The 17,483-nt window shown below is 31.5% G+C and overlaps 1 protein-coding gene across 5 annotated transcripts in view; it reads left to right on the top strand.

The window, feature by feature from the left end:
- LOC145668173 (vacuolar protein sorting-associated protein 4B-like) overlaps nt 1–17,483 on the top strand; it is an 82,955-nt gene that overhangs the window by 9,114 nt on the left and 56,358 nt on the right. For all 5 annotated transcript variants that reach the window (XM_081735799.1, XM_081735797.1, XM_081735801.1 and 2 more), the window contains exons 2-5: nt 7,420–7,573; nt 9,208–9,220; nt 11,246–11,366; nt 15,143–15,329. In XM_081735799.1, the coding sequence (XP_081591925.1) occupies nt 7,480–7,573; nt 9,208–9,220; nt 11,246–11,366; nt 15,143–15,329 (415 nt within the window). In that variant the 5' untranslated portion in view covers nt 7,420–7,479. The remainder of the gene's footprint in view (nt 1–7,419; nt 7,574–9,207; nt 9,221–11,245; nt 11,367–15,142; nt 15,330–17,483) is intronic.

The raw sequence follows: 17,483 nt of genomic DNA, 5'->3' as shown, positions 1-17,483 counted from the left end.
TAACTCCGAAAGGAAGCATTTGCGAACCCAGGTTGGTCTATATTTTTTGTCTTATCTTGGTGTCAGGAATCACCTCCCAAACGTCGGTGTTGTTTTGAAACACCCTTGGTATATGAGTTTTAATTTTCGAAATTATGATGCAAAATTTAACCACCCATAATTCGGGAATCGTAAGCCTGCATAACATAATATTTCGATCTTTATACTGCAGGTCAGAGTCTATTATTATGCCAAATTTAATCTCGATCGGATGATTTAATTAAGTAAGTTTACGTTTAAGTTTAATAAGTATGAGTATAAATAATGAACAAACTCCATGGCTCTGGATAAGTAGAGTAACAAATAAAACACAGTTCTGACCAGAACAGAATGAAATATATTAAAAACTATACTTACAATGTGTTACAGTTTCAAGGACCTAACGTCCTCTTCATCAGACACAAACACTGAGAAAAGACAGGTGACAGCAGATCTTATATGCTGTCACCTGTCTTTTCTCAGTGTTTGTGTCTGATGAAGAGGGCGTTAGGTCCTTGAAATTGTAACACATTGTAAGTATAGTTTTTAATATATTTCTTTCTGCTCTTGTTAGAACTATGTTTTATTTGTTAGTATAAATAAGTTGACGAAAATATAACCCTAAGGCACGGTAGCTCAGTGCTAGAGCGCTATCTCTAGTGCGTGGGGTTCCTGATTCGATCCCTGATCAAGTAAATTTGTGGTGGATAACATCGTGTCCATGGGTTTTATCAGGGTGCCCCTTTTTCCTCCCCATCCGTATTCCACCTTTTCTTTCATCATCATCATTCATTTGCCATCATTCGTCTCCCTTACCCTAATGGGCATAATCGTGGGACATTAAACTGAAAGGTTTCCTTTTGGAAATGTACACAAAGTTAGACTGTCCACAACTCGCGAACCATAAGCCTGCACGTTCATGTGGAAAGTAAAGGTCTCCAACCATGCCAAATTTGACCCCTATCAGGAGATTTACATATATATATATATATATATATATATATATATATATATATATATATATATGGGATTTTGTTTTCCAAATCATGACGCAAAATTGAACTGCCTATAATTCGGGAACGGTAAGCCTCGATTTCCTAGGGGTACGCACAACAATTTTTCATACGCTCTTATAATATGTGAATTTCTACTATAATGCCAAGTTTGATTCCGATCTGATGAGTTTGGTGTATTCATTTTCGAAAATGAGATGCAAAATTCGACTGCCCATAACTAGGGAACAGTCAGCCTCCACAACATAGATAATAATTAATTCATACGCTTATACTGCTGGTCATCTTATATATGTATTACGCGAAATTCTACGGTCTATAACTCGGTAACGCTAAGCCTGAACAATATAATATTTTACACGCTTTTATAACAGATGAGATTCTATCATCATGCCAAGTTTGATTCTAATCCGGTGAGTTCGGTGTATGGATTTTCGCTTTTGAGTATGGAAAAAGTTCGACCTTCCATAACTCGACAACCCAAATACTGTACAACATAATGTTTCACATACTTATGTAACATGTCAAGTTCTATTGCCACATGAACTTTGATCCCGATCGGATAAGTTGTGTAATATATAGTGTTCTTGATTTTTTCAGGGAATAATCAAATGAAGAACGATAAACATATATCTCAGCGTTTTTAGACGCTTGATCTAGAATGGAAGAAAAAGGGATGGAGATGTTTCCTTAAAATATCCTTTAAGACACGAATATTTTTACAAGATCTCGAGTTCAGACCTGGGGCGGATCCAGAAATTTCTTGAGCGGTAGACGCAGATTTGTAAATATACGTATATATATGAGAATGTACTACTAAGTTCAGCTTGGGATATAAACTTTCAAGTTCCGGTATTCCCGTTTGATATGTCTACATTTACATTTGATATTTCTACATAAACTAATGTCTACATAATACATAATAATTCCATTTGTTTGGTCCTTTTTTAATTTATCTTTTAACACTCACACCTAGTTCGGTATTATAGGACTGCGGTGGTTCAGTAGTAGAGCGTTCACCTCTGATGCGTGAGATCCTTTATTCGATTCCAGCTCTAACCAAGTGAGCTTTGTAATGGACAAAATCCTTGTGCGTGGGTTTTCCTTAGGTTCTCCCGTTTACTCTCACTTTCTAGATTTAATCATTTTAATTCATTCTCATCGCCGTCTCCTTTAGCCTGTGCGGCATAACAATGGGACACAAAATTGAAAGATTATATTTCATTTCAATAACTAGGTTATACTCTGAAATAAAATATATTTTGAATGAATTGTAGCTTTTCAAATTTACAAAATTAAAGTTAAGAAATGCAGTGGAAATAAGTTGTATTTTTGTGCGATTTCAAGGATAAAAGAAAGTTTCGCATTTCACATGGATCTTGTTTCTTGTTCCCTCATAACTTCTTTATAAGTGAAACTAGAACGGGATAAGCGTCACACTGTTCAGCTGTAGTGTTTCTTCCAGGTATACATCCTGGATTCCCCCGAGGTTGACCAACTTACTCTCACACCCTAACCACCTAAGGAAAATAAAACTACGATTACATGTAACTCTTGTGTAGGGAACGTCCTTTAGCAAATAGTGCATCAGTATAGTCCCCTCACACTTCGATTTGGTCCTCTTCCCTCCACCATTTTTTTCTGGAAGAATGCTTGTTCAGTTACAAGCTAGGAATGTTGTTTAAAACAGGAGCACTACTAGAAATTTTGAGAGGAGGTAACTGGAAACAACATGAGGATGTTAGCTAGTTTGAAGTAGAAATAGACTGAGAGTAAATTGGTCTAATATATTGACAGAAAAAATACTATTGTTGTCGCGTTAAGAAAAAAAAACACAAAGTGAATTGTATTTTCCCTTTAGTTAGCGCGTCTCCCTTTCTGGATCTACCACTGGACCACAGAAAATCTTTTCATTCTTGCGCAAAAGGATGGAAGGTTGCGAGCAATGCAAAATATTACCTGCTGTAACATTTGGGGATATTAGCTAGTTTTTACTAACAATAGATTCAGAGCAGACAGTTAGTCTAGTATATTAATGCAAATATACTTATAGTCATTCGCTCTCGTTGAAATAACACAAACAGAGTTATATTTTCAAATGAAGGTTCACGCGACCCTTTCTAGATTCGCTATTGAGCCACAAAAGTTCATTTCTCTTCTTTCTTGCCGAAAAGGGGGGAGGTTTGAAGGGGGCGAAAAACATTACCCACTGTAGCACTTGAGAATATTATCTAGTTTGTACTAACAATAGATTGACAGCAGATTGTTGGTCTAGTATAGTAATAAAAAATACTTTTGTCGTCTCGTCTTGTTGAAATAATACAAGAAGAGTTGTATCTGCCGCGTTGGCAATTGTGATAAGAGATTTTGAAGTATAATCCGACCGCGAATGTTGCAGTTAAGCAGCTCTCATCGTAGTATGATTCTAGAGACATGTCGTTGTAGATGCTGATTGAATTTTAAAGTCAGTTGTACTGCATTGGCTGCACAGTTATTTCTGACTATCCTCTTGATTTTTCTGTCAATTTTCTCCTTTAGGCGTGGTTTTCGTCCGTATTCCTCTTCTCTGATGTCTAGTCATGAGTTCTGTATGTCGTCATTGCTGTAATCTCAATACAGCTAACATACTTGCTCCAATTAATCTCGCACTTACAGTCTATTTGTCTTTGAAAATCGGAGAGATCACACATTTTGCACTACCAACGTCTGGCCTATGGTAGACACGGATCCATACTCTCTCCTCGTGTCGCATTACTACCATCCAACACAAAGACAGTCACAGTACCCGAATGTCCATTGTTATTAAGTCACAGCAATTGCATGTTGAGGTACATAAGTGTTTACACTTTATATAGTAGAACTATGTGTTATTATAACGTATAACTGTGTGTATTCACATTTTTATGTTTCAACAGTGAAAATTTAAAACAATTTCGTAAATTTTGTCAGTACTGATGATCACTTACCATTCCCGATAAACTGTTGGCTACTCCTATTATCTTACTATATACATCAATTTTTGAATATTGTGAAGATTTTTGTCCTTTAGGATAGAGCCAAAAGACGGTAGAAGGGAGTTTGGACTTTCCCATCACCTTTTTATTATAAACCTTTCTCTTATATACAATAAATATTACAAATAAGTAAACGTTCCTTTAATTATTTGGAGTTTGTTGATGAAATTATAGGAACCCGTTGACCATGCGTCTTAGGGCTTGTTGAATGAACGTCTTTCAGTGACCATGCGTCTTAGAGAGGAGAATAAGAGATTCTCAATGACCGCGTGTCTTAGAGTTGATGGTTAGATGCCTCTCAATGATCATGCATTTTAGAGAGAGTGTTAAGGAACTCTCAATTACCAAGCGTCTTAGAGAGTGGTGGATTATCAGTCGGTGGAAATTGATGCCTTCTGCGATGTTTCGGCTCATTTTATCCAGAAATGTTGCCGACTGCTTGAATCTTCGTCACTTGCCGATCGTTGGCAATGGTTGACGATGTCCTCTTTGTGGCTGTCTTCTGAAGAGTGATTACATCTAGCATATATATATATAAAGATTAGTGCACTAATCAATCTGTTAAAACCCTTTTTACATGTTTATATATCAGATTTATTAGTAAATGAATTCTTCTATCTTCGGATTCTAGTCTTAATCACTCTCTAAGAGACCTATTTGCATCATTGTGTGCTCAATGTAGCCAAGTCACATTATTATCCTATTTTTCCATATGTATCTATGTCACAAATTTTTAAGTTAATGTAATAGAAATGAATTACGCCTATCAAAAATGTATGTAATAAAGCTTCTTTTAAGCTAGTGTTTATTTTTTGTTTCTATTGGTGTAATTAGTGATGATGCCGTCTCAATCTCTATCCAGACTGCCTTTATAGGTGTTTATTGTAGTTTTGAATTTTTTGTTATAATGTAAGATATGGACTACTATGTAGGCGGGCATATCATATAATAATGTGCGATGAGTAGAAATCCCTTTTTTATGTCTGGAAAGTTGGAAATAGACCAAAAGGATTATTTAAACGATTTTATAGCAATCATGATCAGCTTGGTGTAATGTATAACCTTTCCGTACATTTCATTCTTTTTATTATAATTTTTATCTATTAATTGTGTGATGTACGGTAGAAAAACCAAACAAACATAACTGTGAGCTTGTAAAATAATAATATTTTATAATATATGGAAAAGAAAATCGCAGGAAAACAGCGATCAAATTACTAAATCAATTCTTACTTCAGTTACTTTCCGACAATAGTGTATATCAACACCAGTCCATACATTTCGGTTAATACGTTATTCTTATATTCGAAATAAGAGAAAAGGTAATGATGGTTAGCTAATTCAAGAAGTATGTAGATTCGATTTAGTTAAATTAACCTTTACTTAGAAGAAGAAACAGAGAATAATTGCCGTGATTTATTTAGAGATGTACCTCATTCATGTTAGACAACTCACATTAGTTTGTGGTTACATTTATTCCTTGTTTTGTGTCCCTACAAATACTTGTAATGTGTAGATCATCCTTTTTCATCTTGTCCTGAAGATGAATATAGAATATTGCCCGAAATATATAGACTTGCATTATGATATACTGCGGTTTAAAAAAAAAAAAAAAAAAAAAAGTATCAAATAATAATAATAATTTCTAACAATCAATGTCAGGCGTGCAACTCGACCATTGGAGAGATACCTTGCATTTCGTGCTTTCTTTCCCTTCCTGAAGCACACTAACAATGAGCCAGCTACAGTTAGCAGATGCGTTAAATATTCAATCTATTTTTGATAAAACTATTGCATACCATATTCTTGATAGTTTATAACTTCTATATACTAACCTAATCTAATTTCCTGTAAGATATTTTTTTAATTTATAAATTGCTAGCTCAATATCTAACGTCACAAGTATTAAATGATTTCAAAATAATAAATGTTCAGTCAATAAAAATTTCTTACTATCCTGTTATCCTTCACGAGTTTCAGCGAAATAAAAAAAAAATATGATTGGTAAACCTCGGAATAATCATTTGCTATCTTTAACCGAAATCAGTTAAATCTTTTAAGAAAAAAATATATATAATATAAGTCATTTTCTGTCACATTATGAACATGTAATTGATATTGACTTCAGAGAGAATTTAAACCACATAAATGGAGGAGAAGGATATATATTTCCGAGAAGTCTTCTTGTTTCACGATTATCTAATTGAAATGTGTAAAGTTTCTTGGCGGGAATAGTTTCCTTAGCAGATACTACCGTTATCCTTAAGTTCAGTCTTCGTTGCATTTATCCTTTTGGCCGCTACCGATTTCAACCCCAAGTAATAAGCCTGATTGGGAGGACTCAGTGAAAGCAAGCTTTTACGAAATCACTGAATAGGCATAAAAGCGTTTCTTGTCGAATTGTAGAAGCTTTTTTACTTTCTTTGATTGGCAAGGCAGGCAAGACAATGTCAATTTTCCCCTCGAAGGAGGAAGGGGCATCTAACCATCAGGTTACTTTATCCAATGTGTTCTTTAAAATATATTAGTAGTTCTTCTTCTCTTTTTGATGTTACAACACAATTATTTTCCAGGAAGTCTCCGGAACAGTGGTTGTGGGATTCTTTAAGTTGTGTGTTCTGCTAGTGTTTCTACTTCTTCCGGGGACTCTTCGTTCTTGTTAAGTAGCGTGTGCCTTCCATGAATAACTGCAAAGCAGGAAACTCCAGTATTCGATTCAAAAACTGTTAGTGTGTGGTTCTATTGAGTTGCTAGTGCTTTTTTTTTTCTTAAAGGTGCTATGTTCTGTTAGTTTTTTCTTTCCTTCTTCTTTGGTGTTGAGTGATGTTTGTTGATTGTGGTTGGGTGATATATATGTTGCTATGCGTAGATGTTAGAATATTGAGTTTCTCATTAAGAATTTGTTTGGAGGCTCTTTGATAGACAAACATATGACATCACAAAACCAATCTCCAACCCAGCAATTCTATTAGTGCAACCTATAGTGTATATATAGAAATGTTGGAGTATGTGGATGATTATTGTTTATACGACTTTATTTACACTATAGCATTTTCCTATAATGTAGTTAAAGTTGGGTCGGCTACAAAATCTGCTAATGGAGCTTGCTTTATCCTAAAGGGCATAACTTAAGACGTTAAACTATAATAATAATAATAATAATAATAATAATAATAATAATAATAATAATAATAATAATAATAATAATAATAATAATAATAATAATAATAATAATAATAATAATATTTTCATTTAATGTGGCCTCTTAATACGTAGACCCTTCACTGTGTGATATTTTATTGTATTATCAATAGATAATATTTGTATTGGACCGATTTTTGTAGAACTGAAACAATATATATATTTTATTTCAGATATGTTTTCAGATATGTTTATGTAAACAGATTTCCTAAAAATCATTATTTTTTCTTCGAATGATGGAAGAGCCTTCGACTAGTTTAAAAGTTGAGGCTGTATGCTCTAATCAGTTACAATTGGCCGATGATAATAATTTATCACTCTACCGTGGTGAGTATACAGATGACAATTAAATTCTCCTTCTAGTAGTTAAACTAAACATTGGGATATTCGTACCAATAAAGATAAATTATATCCTATCTATCTATCTATCTATCTATCTATCTATCTATCTATCTATCTATCTATCTATCTATCTATCTATCTACCTACCTACCTACCTGCCTACCTATATATATATATATATACACATCAGCTCATTGCGTTTTAAATAATTTTTTATTGTTACCCATCAGGTAAACTTAGTTTCTTTATTAGTTGTTCTTAATGTCTTTTTCTTATATCTTAAGCTTGGAACAGCCGAAGCAAATAAACCCATAAACTAGAATGTTATTCTTCATCAATGCAGGGATGTATACCTACTTTTGGGCCAACCTCTATAGTACATGAATCGCTGATTTGAGAAACGTCATTAGTCAACCATATGCCGAAAATGGATTTACACGCCGCTTTGATTCTTGAAGGGTAGCTACGCCGTTGGGTTGTAATATGTTAATAGCATGTAACTCATGCTAATAGTTCGTGCAATATCAAGCTACAGCAAGTGTCTCTAAGTTGAGAAACGTTACCAAATGATTGATTACGGCATTATTGACATTATTAACTTATGTCGTTTCTCAAATCAGCAATTCATTTATTGTCAATATGTCATTATTGTAAACTCAGAATATTGTTAATGTCGCTGCTGGTCAATTAGTAGCAAGAGTATCCAGTTCAAGTCAGTTCAGGATCTTTCTGGTTACTCCATCATTGTTCTATACTTGTTGGTAATAAATGCAATATTTGCGAATATAAGTTTTCGAAATTGTCAGTTCGGGAATCCCTTATTCGAAGCAAATATACTTAGAACCATTTGACAAAAGAGCCTCACTGAATATTTAAGAGAACAGTCAAGAAAAAAATAGTTGAAATTTTAACGAAGTTAGCAATCTCAAATTTCTATAAAATAGATATAATTTAGACAAGCCAATCATGTTTGCAGCATGGGAAGGGGGTATTATTTGACTAAATTAAAAATGGTGTTGGTTTTTCAGTTACAAGGAATTCAGAGGAAACTCGTCTTCGACCATGGGGGGATTGGCGCATTTTTCTAAAGTAACTACAATTTTATCACAAATTTTGATACATTATTTCAAGCAGACGAAGACATAGGTAATGAATGTAGCATTTCGTATAGTATATTAATAATAATAATAATAATAATAATAATAATAATAATAATAATAATAATAATAATAATAATAATAATAATAAGAAGAAGAAGAAGAAGAAGAAGAAGAAGAATGTCGTCAAGTAGAATAAAAGAGAATTTTAGAAAAAAAAATCTCCCATCAAGTTTCAGCTAACTATTTTAGATACAAACGACCACAAAATATGAAACAAGTAGATTACTTCTTTTCAAGCAGTAAAATTCTCGGTTATCTTTCTTTTAATAAACTATATACTTAACAACTCTTTCTTGTTACTTTTAATAGCTAAGCAAACGAAAATTAAGAAATCCTAACATTATTTTTAATTGTATTTGTGTTATCATGAAAATATTATCTTATTTAACGAATTTAATCAGTAACTAATTACATTTTCTTTTCTTTTCATAATTAATCTGGAATACTTGCAACAAACAGAAGCATGGAGTTGGTAAGTTGTTACTCTTCGATTTTATTGTTCTATCTATAATATTTGTATTTTACATATTGCGGTTGTTAAATTTACATAGTGAGGTAAGACCTTTCATAAGTGTACAATTATTGATTGATTGATTTGGAGATTAGCGTCCCATTCAGTACCAAGGTTATATGAGACGTGAACCTACAGCATAATATGAAATCCAAACCTCATGAGCCCTCACCGGGAATTGAACCCGAGTCTTCCCCACATAATGCACGTACGCTAATCAAATAGCTACGAGGGAGTTTTGAACAGTTGTTAAGATGCAAATAATCAACAGAATGAGAAAAACGAAGTATAATATTGCTAATAACAATCTACTTAGAAATGTATGGAGAAGTACAATATAGAATTGATGCAAGTATATATATTTTAATGCAGTATTTATTTACAAGTATAAATAGCGATACTATTTAAAACAAAAGCTTCAGTGCAATACTTAGCTAATCCTACCCATTTAATATAAATTTTAATATATTATTAATTATCATTTCTGAATTCATAAAGTTAAATTTCTTCAAGATAGTCTAATAATAATGTTTGTTCACCAGAAAATAAGCTTTTTGTTGTTGTTGTTGTTGTCTGAAGATACATTTCATTGTCTGTATGTTGTTACGAATGCAGTAGTTTGTTATATAACTGGTACAGTTAATGTAGATTCCTTTATGGAAAAGAGTAGAATTCTGAGGTGAGGTTTTCTTAATATTTTTATTCGATTTGTATTTTTATTGTTATATATACATAATTTTTCTTTAGTGGAATCTTTAGTTTAACGTCTATCTTTATGTCATATAATCAATAGAAAATAAATAAGTAATAAAAAATGAATTATTATTTAAAAAATGGGTGGAAGAGAATGGGAGAGAAAACGGGAAAGCTCCAAGAAGACACGAAGAATTTCACATGGATCGAACCGAGCTCTCGCATCAGAGGTGCATGTTCTGCCATTGAGCATTGAGCCACCATGGAATCTATAATTTGATCAAAGAGGAGGGGAATAAGTATATATATATATATGTGTGTGTGTGTGTGTTTGTTATTTTGTCCATTGTAAAGTATAATCAAGTTCGAAAAATGTCATTCTTTCGAGTGTAAATTAAGTAGTCTACGGGAACTATACCATAAATACTTCATCAATTTTGTTTTTATATATCTAGAGAAAAATTTTAAGAAAATTCATCATTTGATGCTCTTTAGCAAGAAAGAAGAAACATCTTGATTTGGTGATATATGTGACATTAAATAAAAATGCAAATAGATTTCGATGTGTTTTATTTTTCTCTGTTCATTTGTTTTGAATTTGGTCTATTTTATTCCATTCTAAGAAGACTTAGATAAAAGAATAGATGCTAGGTGAACTACTCCTTATTTTATTACCATTTTTTATTTTAACGTTCCCACGATAGTGGACTAAGGCTGAAGGAGATGGTGCTGATGAGAAAGTGGGAGAAACGGGAGAACTCTGACAAAACTAACTCACATAGCTTGTCCACCACTAGGCCCACTTGGCTGGAGCTAGGATCCAACCAGGGATCCCACTCGCTAGAGCTGAGCGCTATACCACTGAGCCACCGCGGTCCCCTTTTTTAATAACAATAATAATCGTAATATGTAATTTTAAATGCTTATTTAAGTATAATTACGCGTCAGGTATGTATGTGTAAATTCGTCAATAGCAATTTAAAAATTTTGTATTTTCTTAAATATCTGTCTGAACCAAAACAAATTCTTTTTTGTTTTTATTCTAGTACTCTTCTCATGATATAACATTTTCAGATACTCCGATTCTCTTAACAAATTAGTCTTATTTTTATATAGAAGACCAAATCTTTGTTGGTGAATACTTTTAAATTGAAAATAAGGTGTCCTGTATATTATCCAAAAACATTGACGTTGCTACGTTTGATTAACATATGAACAAATGTTTTTCGAAAACTTTTCTTTGTTTATCTTTAAGTATATTAATAAATTCAATTATATATTTTAATATTGCAGTTTGGAACAAATTGCTACGCAAGTAGGAAATCAAGATTTGACAAATGTGACTGATCTGTATGATTCCATTTTTCCAATTATAAATGATATTATTGTACAAGAACCAAATGAATATTATGTCGTAAGTATACTTTAGTTTTTTCTTGCGTAAAAATAATTTCTTAAGAACAGTTTATTATGAAGATGGTTCTAGAAGAAAAATTAGGATACAATGACTTATTGAAACAACATGATTTTATGTAATGTCTCATGAATTCTATTTAACGTGAGTATGTAACCAGAATCATTGAACAATTAAAACATAATGTAGTTGTAACTTAATCCTTTCAGCTAGAACTTTTTCCCTAATCATAGACACAAGCCTATTTTGGATAAAATTTAGTAATATCAACTTGACTTGACTTGAAGAAGTGACTTGTTGTAGTCATTATCAAGATTTTTTTTTTTTTTTTTTTTTTTTTTTTTTTTTTTTTTTTTTAACGATAAAGCTAGGTAAGTCTACAAAAAGTACATGTGTGCTGCTCAGTGTCACAGTTAAACGTTATGAGAGTTTGAACTTTATTAAGTAAGTATATTTTGTACCTACTGCCAAGTCCAGAAAACTGTCCACAAAACGAATCTTCTTTTCTTGGAACGTTCAAATGACACAGTAATTCAGTTCTAATTATTCAATTCTAAATATTTTGACGGTGCAAAGAATGAAGGATCTCTATGTATAAATTTTGTCTATTTAACTTCTTTTAAATTAGTAAAACAATGAAAAATACTTCTGAAGGAAGTTATCCCCTGTGTAGCTGTGGCGACGCCCTCATGGGTCAAATCTTTTGTGCTACAGCGATGTCTATTATCCACTGCTCTAGAAAATGTGGACATTGTATCTTAGTAAACAACTAGACGTAATATATAACAAGCAACAAATCTGAGAAATATGCTAAATATAGGTAATGAGTTCAAAAGCCCTCTCTGCTGGTTTAGTAGCTATGGTTTACAAGGTTTCGGGTTCGATTCCCCATGGAGGACACTGAATGCATTTCGGTGATTTGGATCCCAGATTAAAACTGCAGGGTCATGTCTCTTAGCCTTGGTACTGAAATGGAATACTAAACTTTAATAAACGAAGAAGTAAAACGAATATGATTACAATTAGAAAAAATGATTTGCTGATTGTTCTAATTCTCCGATTCTGAAGATCCTTACACAACACATAATAAACTGTAATTTTTATTTTTACTTTCAGCATCAAGAGATGTGTTTTGAGTAAAACAAAAAGATAGAATATGTAATGTATAATACGTTCTTATAGATCCTTGTTTTCCACACGGTAGTCTGAAATCTGCCTTCTCTTTACTACGTGCCAGGATCTAAGTACTACAGTTGTCTAACTTCACTACGAAACGTAAAAGGTTATGCATGTATGTTATGAATTATTCTAAAACCTTTCAGGCATATCGGAATTTTGAGAAAGAAAGAAAGTAAAGTGGAAGAATGTGCGTTGTTCACCCACTTGGCCGATATGGATACAATTGAAACTCTATCCTGCACAAAACACCTTTATTATTATTATTATTATTATTATTATTATTATTATTATTATTATTATTATTATTATTATTATTATCATCATCATCACTAGTATCACTCAAGCTCTGGAGTCAGTCCAGATTTCTTTCTTGGCTTGGTTAAAATATAAATTTAAATTATACAATATGACTAATAGGGAGATTCTTGCTAAACTGGATTTACTAGTTCTTGAAGTTCGGCGAAATTTAAGGTAAATCAAATTTATTCATGATATAATACATGCTAGAGTCAATTTAATTGAATATTTATATATCAAAGTTCTCCTGTATAAGTCTAGGGTTTACCATTCCATATTATGTAATAATCAATTGGTTGGTTCTCCACTATTTACTAGTGTTGACAATATAAATAAAAATCTCTTAAAATTGATTTCTTTGATCCGAATTTTACAATACTCAAAAAACAATATTTGAAATGTTTTATTTAATAAATATACAAAATTCAACCTTGGTATGGTATATTGTCTATTGAAGTTTCATTGTCTTTCTTTTACCTACATTGTTTATATTTGTCCATGTGTATTATTAGAAATCTTTTTCTAATTTGTTTATTTTTATTACGTTCAATATATTTAAATTCTTAATAATGCATCCAGTTTAATTTAATTGTTATTGAATCGAGTTTATGTTGTAATTTTATTTTATTATTCAGTTTGTATCAAACTTGTGTAAAATTTTTATTTACTTTTTTTTTGTATTTGGTCGTGATGACTTGATGTATTTTTAATTTCTTTTTGTTTTGTTTGTATTTTTCTTGTAATATTTTATTGTATATCATTGTATATATGACCATTTCGGCTTCGCCTGTGGTCTTTATCATCTATTATAAATAAATAAATAAAATAAATAAATAAATAAATAATAATAATAATAATAATAATAATAATAATAATAATAATAATTATTATTATTATTATTATTATTATTATTATTATTATTATTATTATTATTATTATTATTATTATTATTATTATTATTATTATTATTATTATTATTATTCGAACTTGAAATGTGTGCACTTTGACCAAAGTATATCATCATCATTCTGTCATTATTGGTTGGTCACTTGCCGCAACTGAGAATATTCCATGCTCTACGGTCTTCCGCTAACCTCTTCGTCTTCACGTACGATTTTTCTGTTTTGATATCGTCCATCAATTGTAATCTTCTTCGCTCCCTCTCTCTCTTTCCAAAGTATATAAAAGTACGAAGTTCAACAACTTTTCCATAAGATTCACTGTGACAAGAACGAAATTGTAGACGAGTGCGTGAAAGGATTAGGCATCATAGTTTGCTTCATTTACTCAGCGACAACTATATGATTGAATTCTGATCCCAATATAATATGCGTCAAAATTATTATTTTCCAATAAGATTAAATTCAACGCCTTCACAGCTAGTAATGTAGAAAACGTATGTATTACTTTACAAGAACAAATTAAATATAACACAAAATATTTATAAATACTTATATGAAGTATATGAAGAGGTTAATACACTCTGTCATTACTGAAAATCATGTTAAAGCTCCTAACAAACAAACATACGAATGAACTAATACTTTTCAGCAATTATTTAAGGAACTGATACATGTTTATAATAATTTATAAACGTATTCTATTACTTACTACATCTAATATTTAATGTTCTATTAACTGTACTGTAACAGTTTTTTCTGCCACCTTCCTCAGCAGATCCGTGTAATTCACATGTAACTCATGTCATTTCTGAAAATTTCATTTTGTACTGTTCCGTGTGCACGGTAAACAATGATGAAATGAAACATTTGATAATATATATGATTAAATAATTCTTTGCACTTGTGTTCTCTTCTGTAGAGAGTCTTTTTGTTGTGAATAACTTACGCAGGAGATTTTATGTCTTTCTTCAATTGTTCGTTGGCAGATTCCTCTAAGTTTTAAATTTATCGATCATCGAGAAAATAAGTTACTTTTAATGCTGACGTAAGTGGGGTAGTTGTGCAATACACAATTAATAAAGCTTTCTTTCGTTATTTTGACTTGGGAGTTTATATATGTTTTCATGTATTTGTGATTCAAGAGTAAAATTGACAGAACCAAAAGGAAATATAGTTTAAACAGTGTAAAACTTAGTATTGTTACCTTATGTTTAGGAAATACGTAAATATTGTTTTAGATCATAGATTCTCTACTTGTCGTATTTTGTATTTATCTCGATTTAACTTATATTATTTCTTTGACTGTTTTGTTTAATCATCGATGTGAATTATATTTATTGTTTTTGTAAATGTTATTTTTAAGTTCTAAGATCCCAATTATACGTATCATCTCCTCAGAATTCTCTCCGTGAGTTGTTAATAATGTTACAATGGCAAAGGAAGGTCATCATAGATAAGGAAGCAACTGTAGTATCTTCTGTATTGACAAACGAAACAGACGTCTTTTCGCAGGACGAGTCCTCTAACAGAACTCTAACTCCAGATGTTGATTGTATCATGGATGAGATGAAAGATAATTATTCTGGTATGTAATTTAATATATATATATATATATATATATATATATATATATATATATATATATATATTAGAATCTTAATTTAATTTCGTACAAAAATACATTCAAGTTTGTAATTAAAAAAAAGAAATTATAATACCCCATAGCAGAACATGCCGCGATCTGCTATGTAATCGCAGAAAATTTGCTGCGCCTTTGCAGAAAAATTGCGAGAGAAAAAAAATAGCTAGCAGAAGGACTTTCTGTTTTCTTCAAATTTCTTTGAGTTTATGAGTATATTTCCATTTCAGTTTTTGAGAGATATAGATCAAGATAGATGATTATTTGAATATAAGCTTTTCATTAAATCTATGCAGAACTTGGTAACTAGCTCAAGAAATGAAGGAAAGTTTTTTTTTGTTTTTTAATTGAAGACTCTCTTTAAAGTTGCAGTAACATATTTCCGACACAAATACTCTGTTGCACTAAAGCTAATGATATTTTATTTGAGTATACTATTGTCTGAGACCATATGTGAAAGCTGGGGTTCAGTAGTTACTAATGTAATGGAGAAGGCCAGCAGTAAAGGATGGACTTAGTGATTATATTGGAGATGATAAAATATCATAAATATTTAAAATCTGCTTCTTTTAACAAAACTCTTTTAAAAATGTGACTTCATAGGTTGTAACTCGAACTAGAGATACCACTGAAAACTGTTTACCATGCTTCATGTAACGCTGTAATAAAAACATAGTATCATCTTGATTATTTTTTTTATTTTGGAATTCCTGCAGAAAATTTTAGATTTACAAAAGCTCATCGCAGAAAGACAAAGAAAGTTCTCCCATCGGGTATAAACGAGCATCTTAAATTCGTTTAATATGATTTTGATGATGAATATGTATGAAAGTGTAAACAAATAATTCTTGTAGACGGTAGCTAGGATCACACGAAGTTTCAATTTCATCCGGTAGATGTCAGTTCAGTGGTCGAAGTGTGAAAAAAAAAAGCAGAGAGGCGGTATGTTATATTATAATGTTGACTCAACATACCGTCTATCTAAATGTTGAAATACAATGAGCCTAAAAGAGTGCATTTACATAATGACTCAAAACCATGAAAGAGTTTCTCCGTAGTTACGGCGGCATAGAGAGGCTTTGCCCCGTCCCCAACTTTTTGAGAAAAATAAAAAAAATCCCCTATAGAGAATTATACATAAAAAGATCAAAAACCGAGTTTTTATATTAACAATTTTAAACATTTTCCCGCGGGAGAACTCGCGGACCACCCACTCGCCTCAGGGTTATTCCAGACCTCTGGAAGGCAACCAGACAACTTAGCAGACAACCCCTGAATTCACCTATGCCCAAAACATGGTAATTACATGCATTAAGGCAAGAAGATACACACATACATAAGAAAGAAACAATTGAATATAGCATAATAAAATATTAAACGCTTAATACAAAACAACAGATTTAACATAAAACACTTAAGCAAAATAACATTTGTTTCACTGCTTAAACTATATTTTTCTCGTAAATACTGGACTCAGTTATGTATTTCTTTATCATTACAGACACAAAAGACATTTTTGTATTGTATTTTACTTTTTCTGTGTGTTTTCTTCCAGGAAATTATTTAAGTACTTGATTTTACATTATCTTTCAAGTATATGAAACATCTAATTTATAACCCAGTAAGAAGAATATTGTCACTTTTTTAAAGAAGCAATATTCTGCTTCATACGAATGGAATCTCACTGGAGAACCCGACACCAAGAAACATAAAAACTTACTGTATATACTCTCCTTATACTGTATATACTTTAATCGAATTTCTTATTCCAAAATTTTGGAATGTAAGGTGTTTCATTCTTAAAGAAAGTACGTACATGAGAATGAAAGAGATTTGTTGGTAAAACACGAAGCAGATATGAGTAATAATAAAATAAAAAAATTAACAGATCCATCTACAAAAGTAGTTGAAAGCAACATTATTTTGTGCGTGTGCTTAACATTTTTCTTTATTTTCATATTTTCCAATTGTTAAAAAGTGGCAGGTATGTTTTGTTCAAGCTCCCCATAATTAAATTTAAATTTAAATTCTTATATTTAATAAGGAGTTACTCATATCTGACTTTCAACTTGTTTAAATAAAGATTACCGTTTCAATATT

This window comes from Thermobia domestica, chromosome 13 (assembly GCF_964235325.1).
Source record: "Thermobia domestica chromosome 13, izTheDome1.hap1.1, whole genome shotgun sequence".
Lineage (NCBI taxonomy): Eukaryota > Metazoa > Arthropoda > Insecta > Zygentoma > Lepismatidae > Thermobia > Thermobia domestica.
This window is presented reverse-complemented; position numbering and strand designations above follow the sequence as displayed.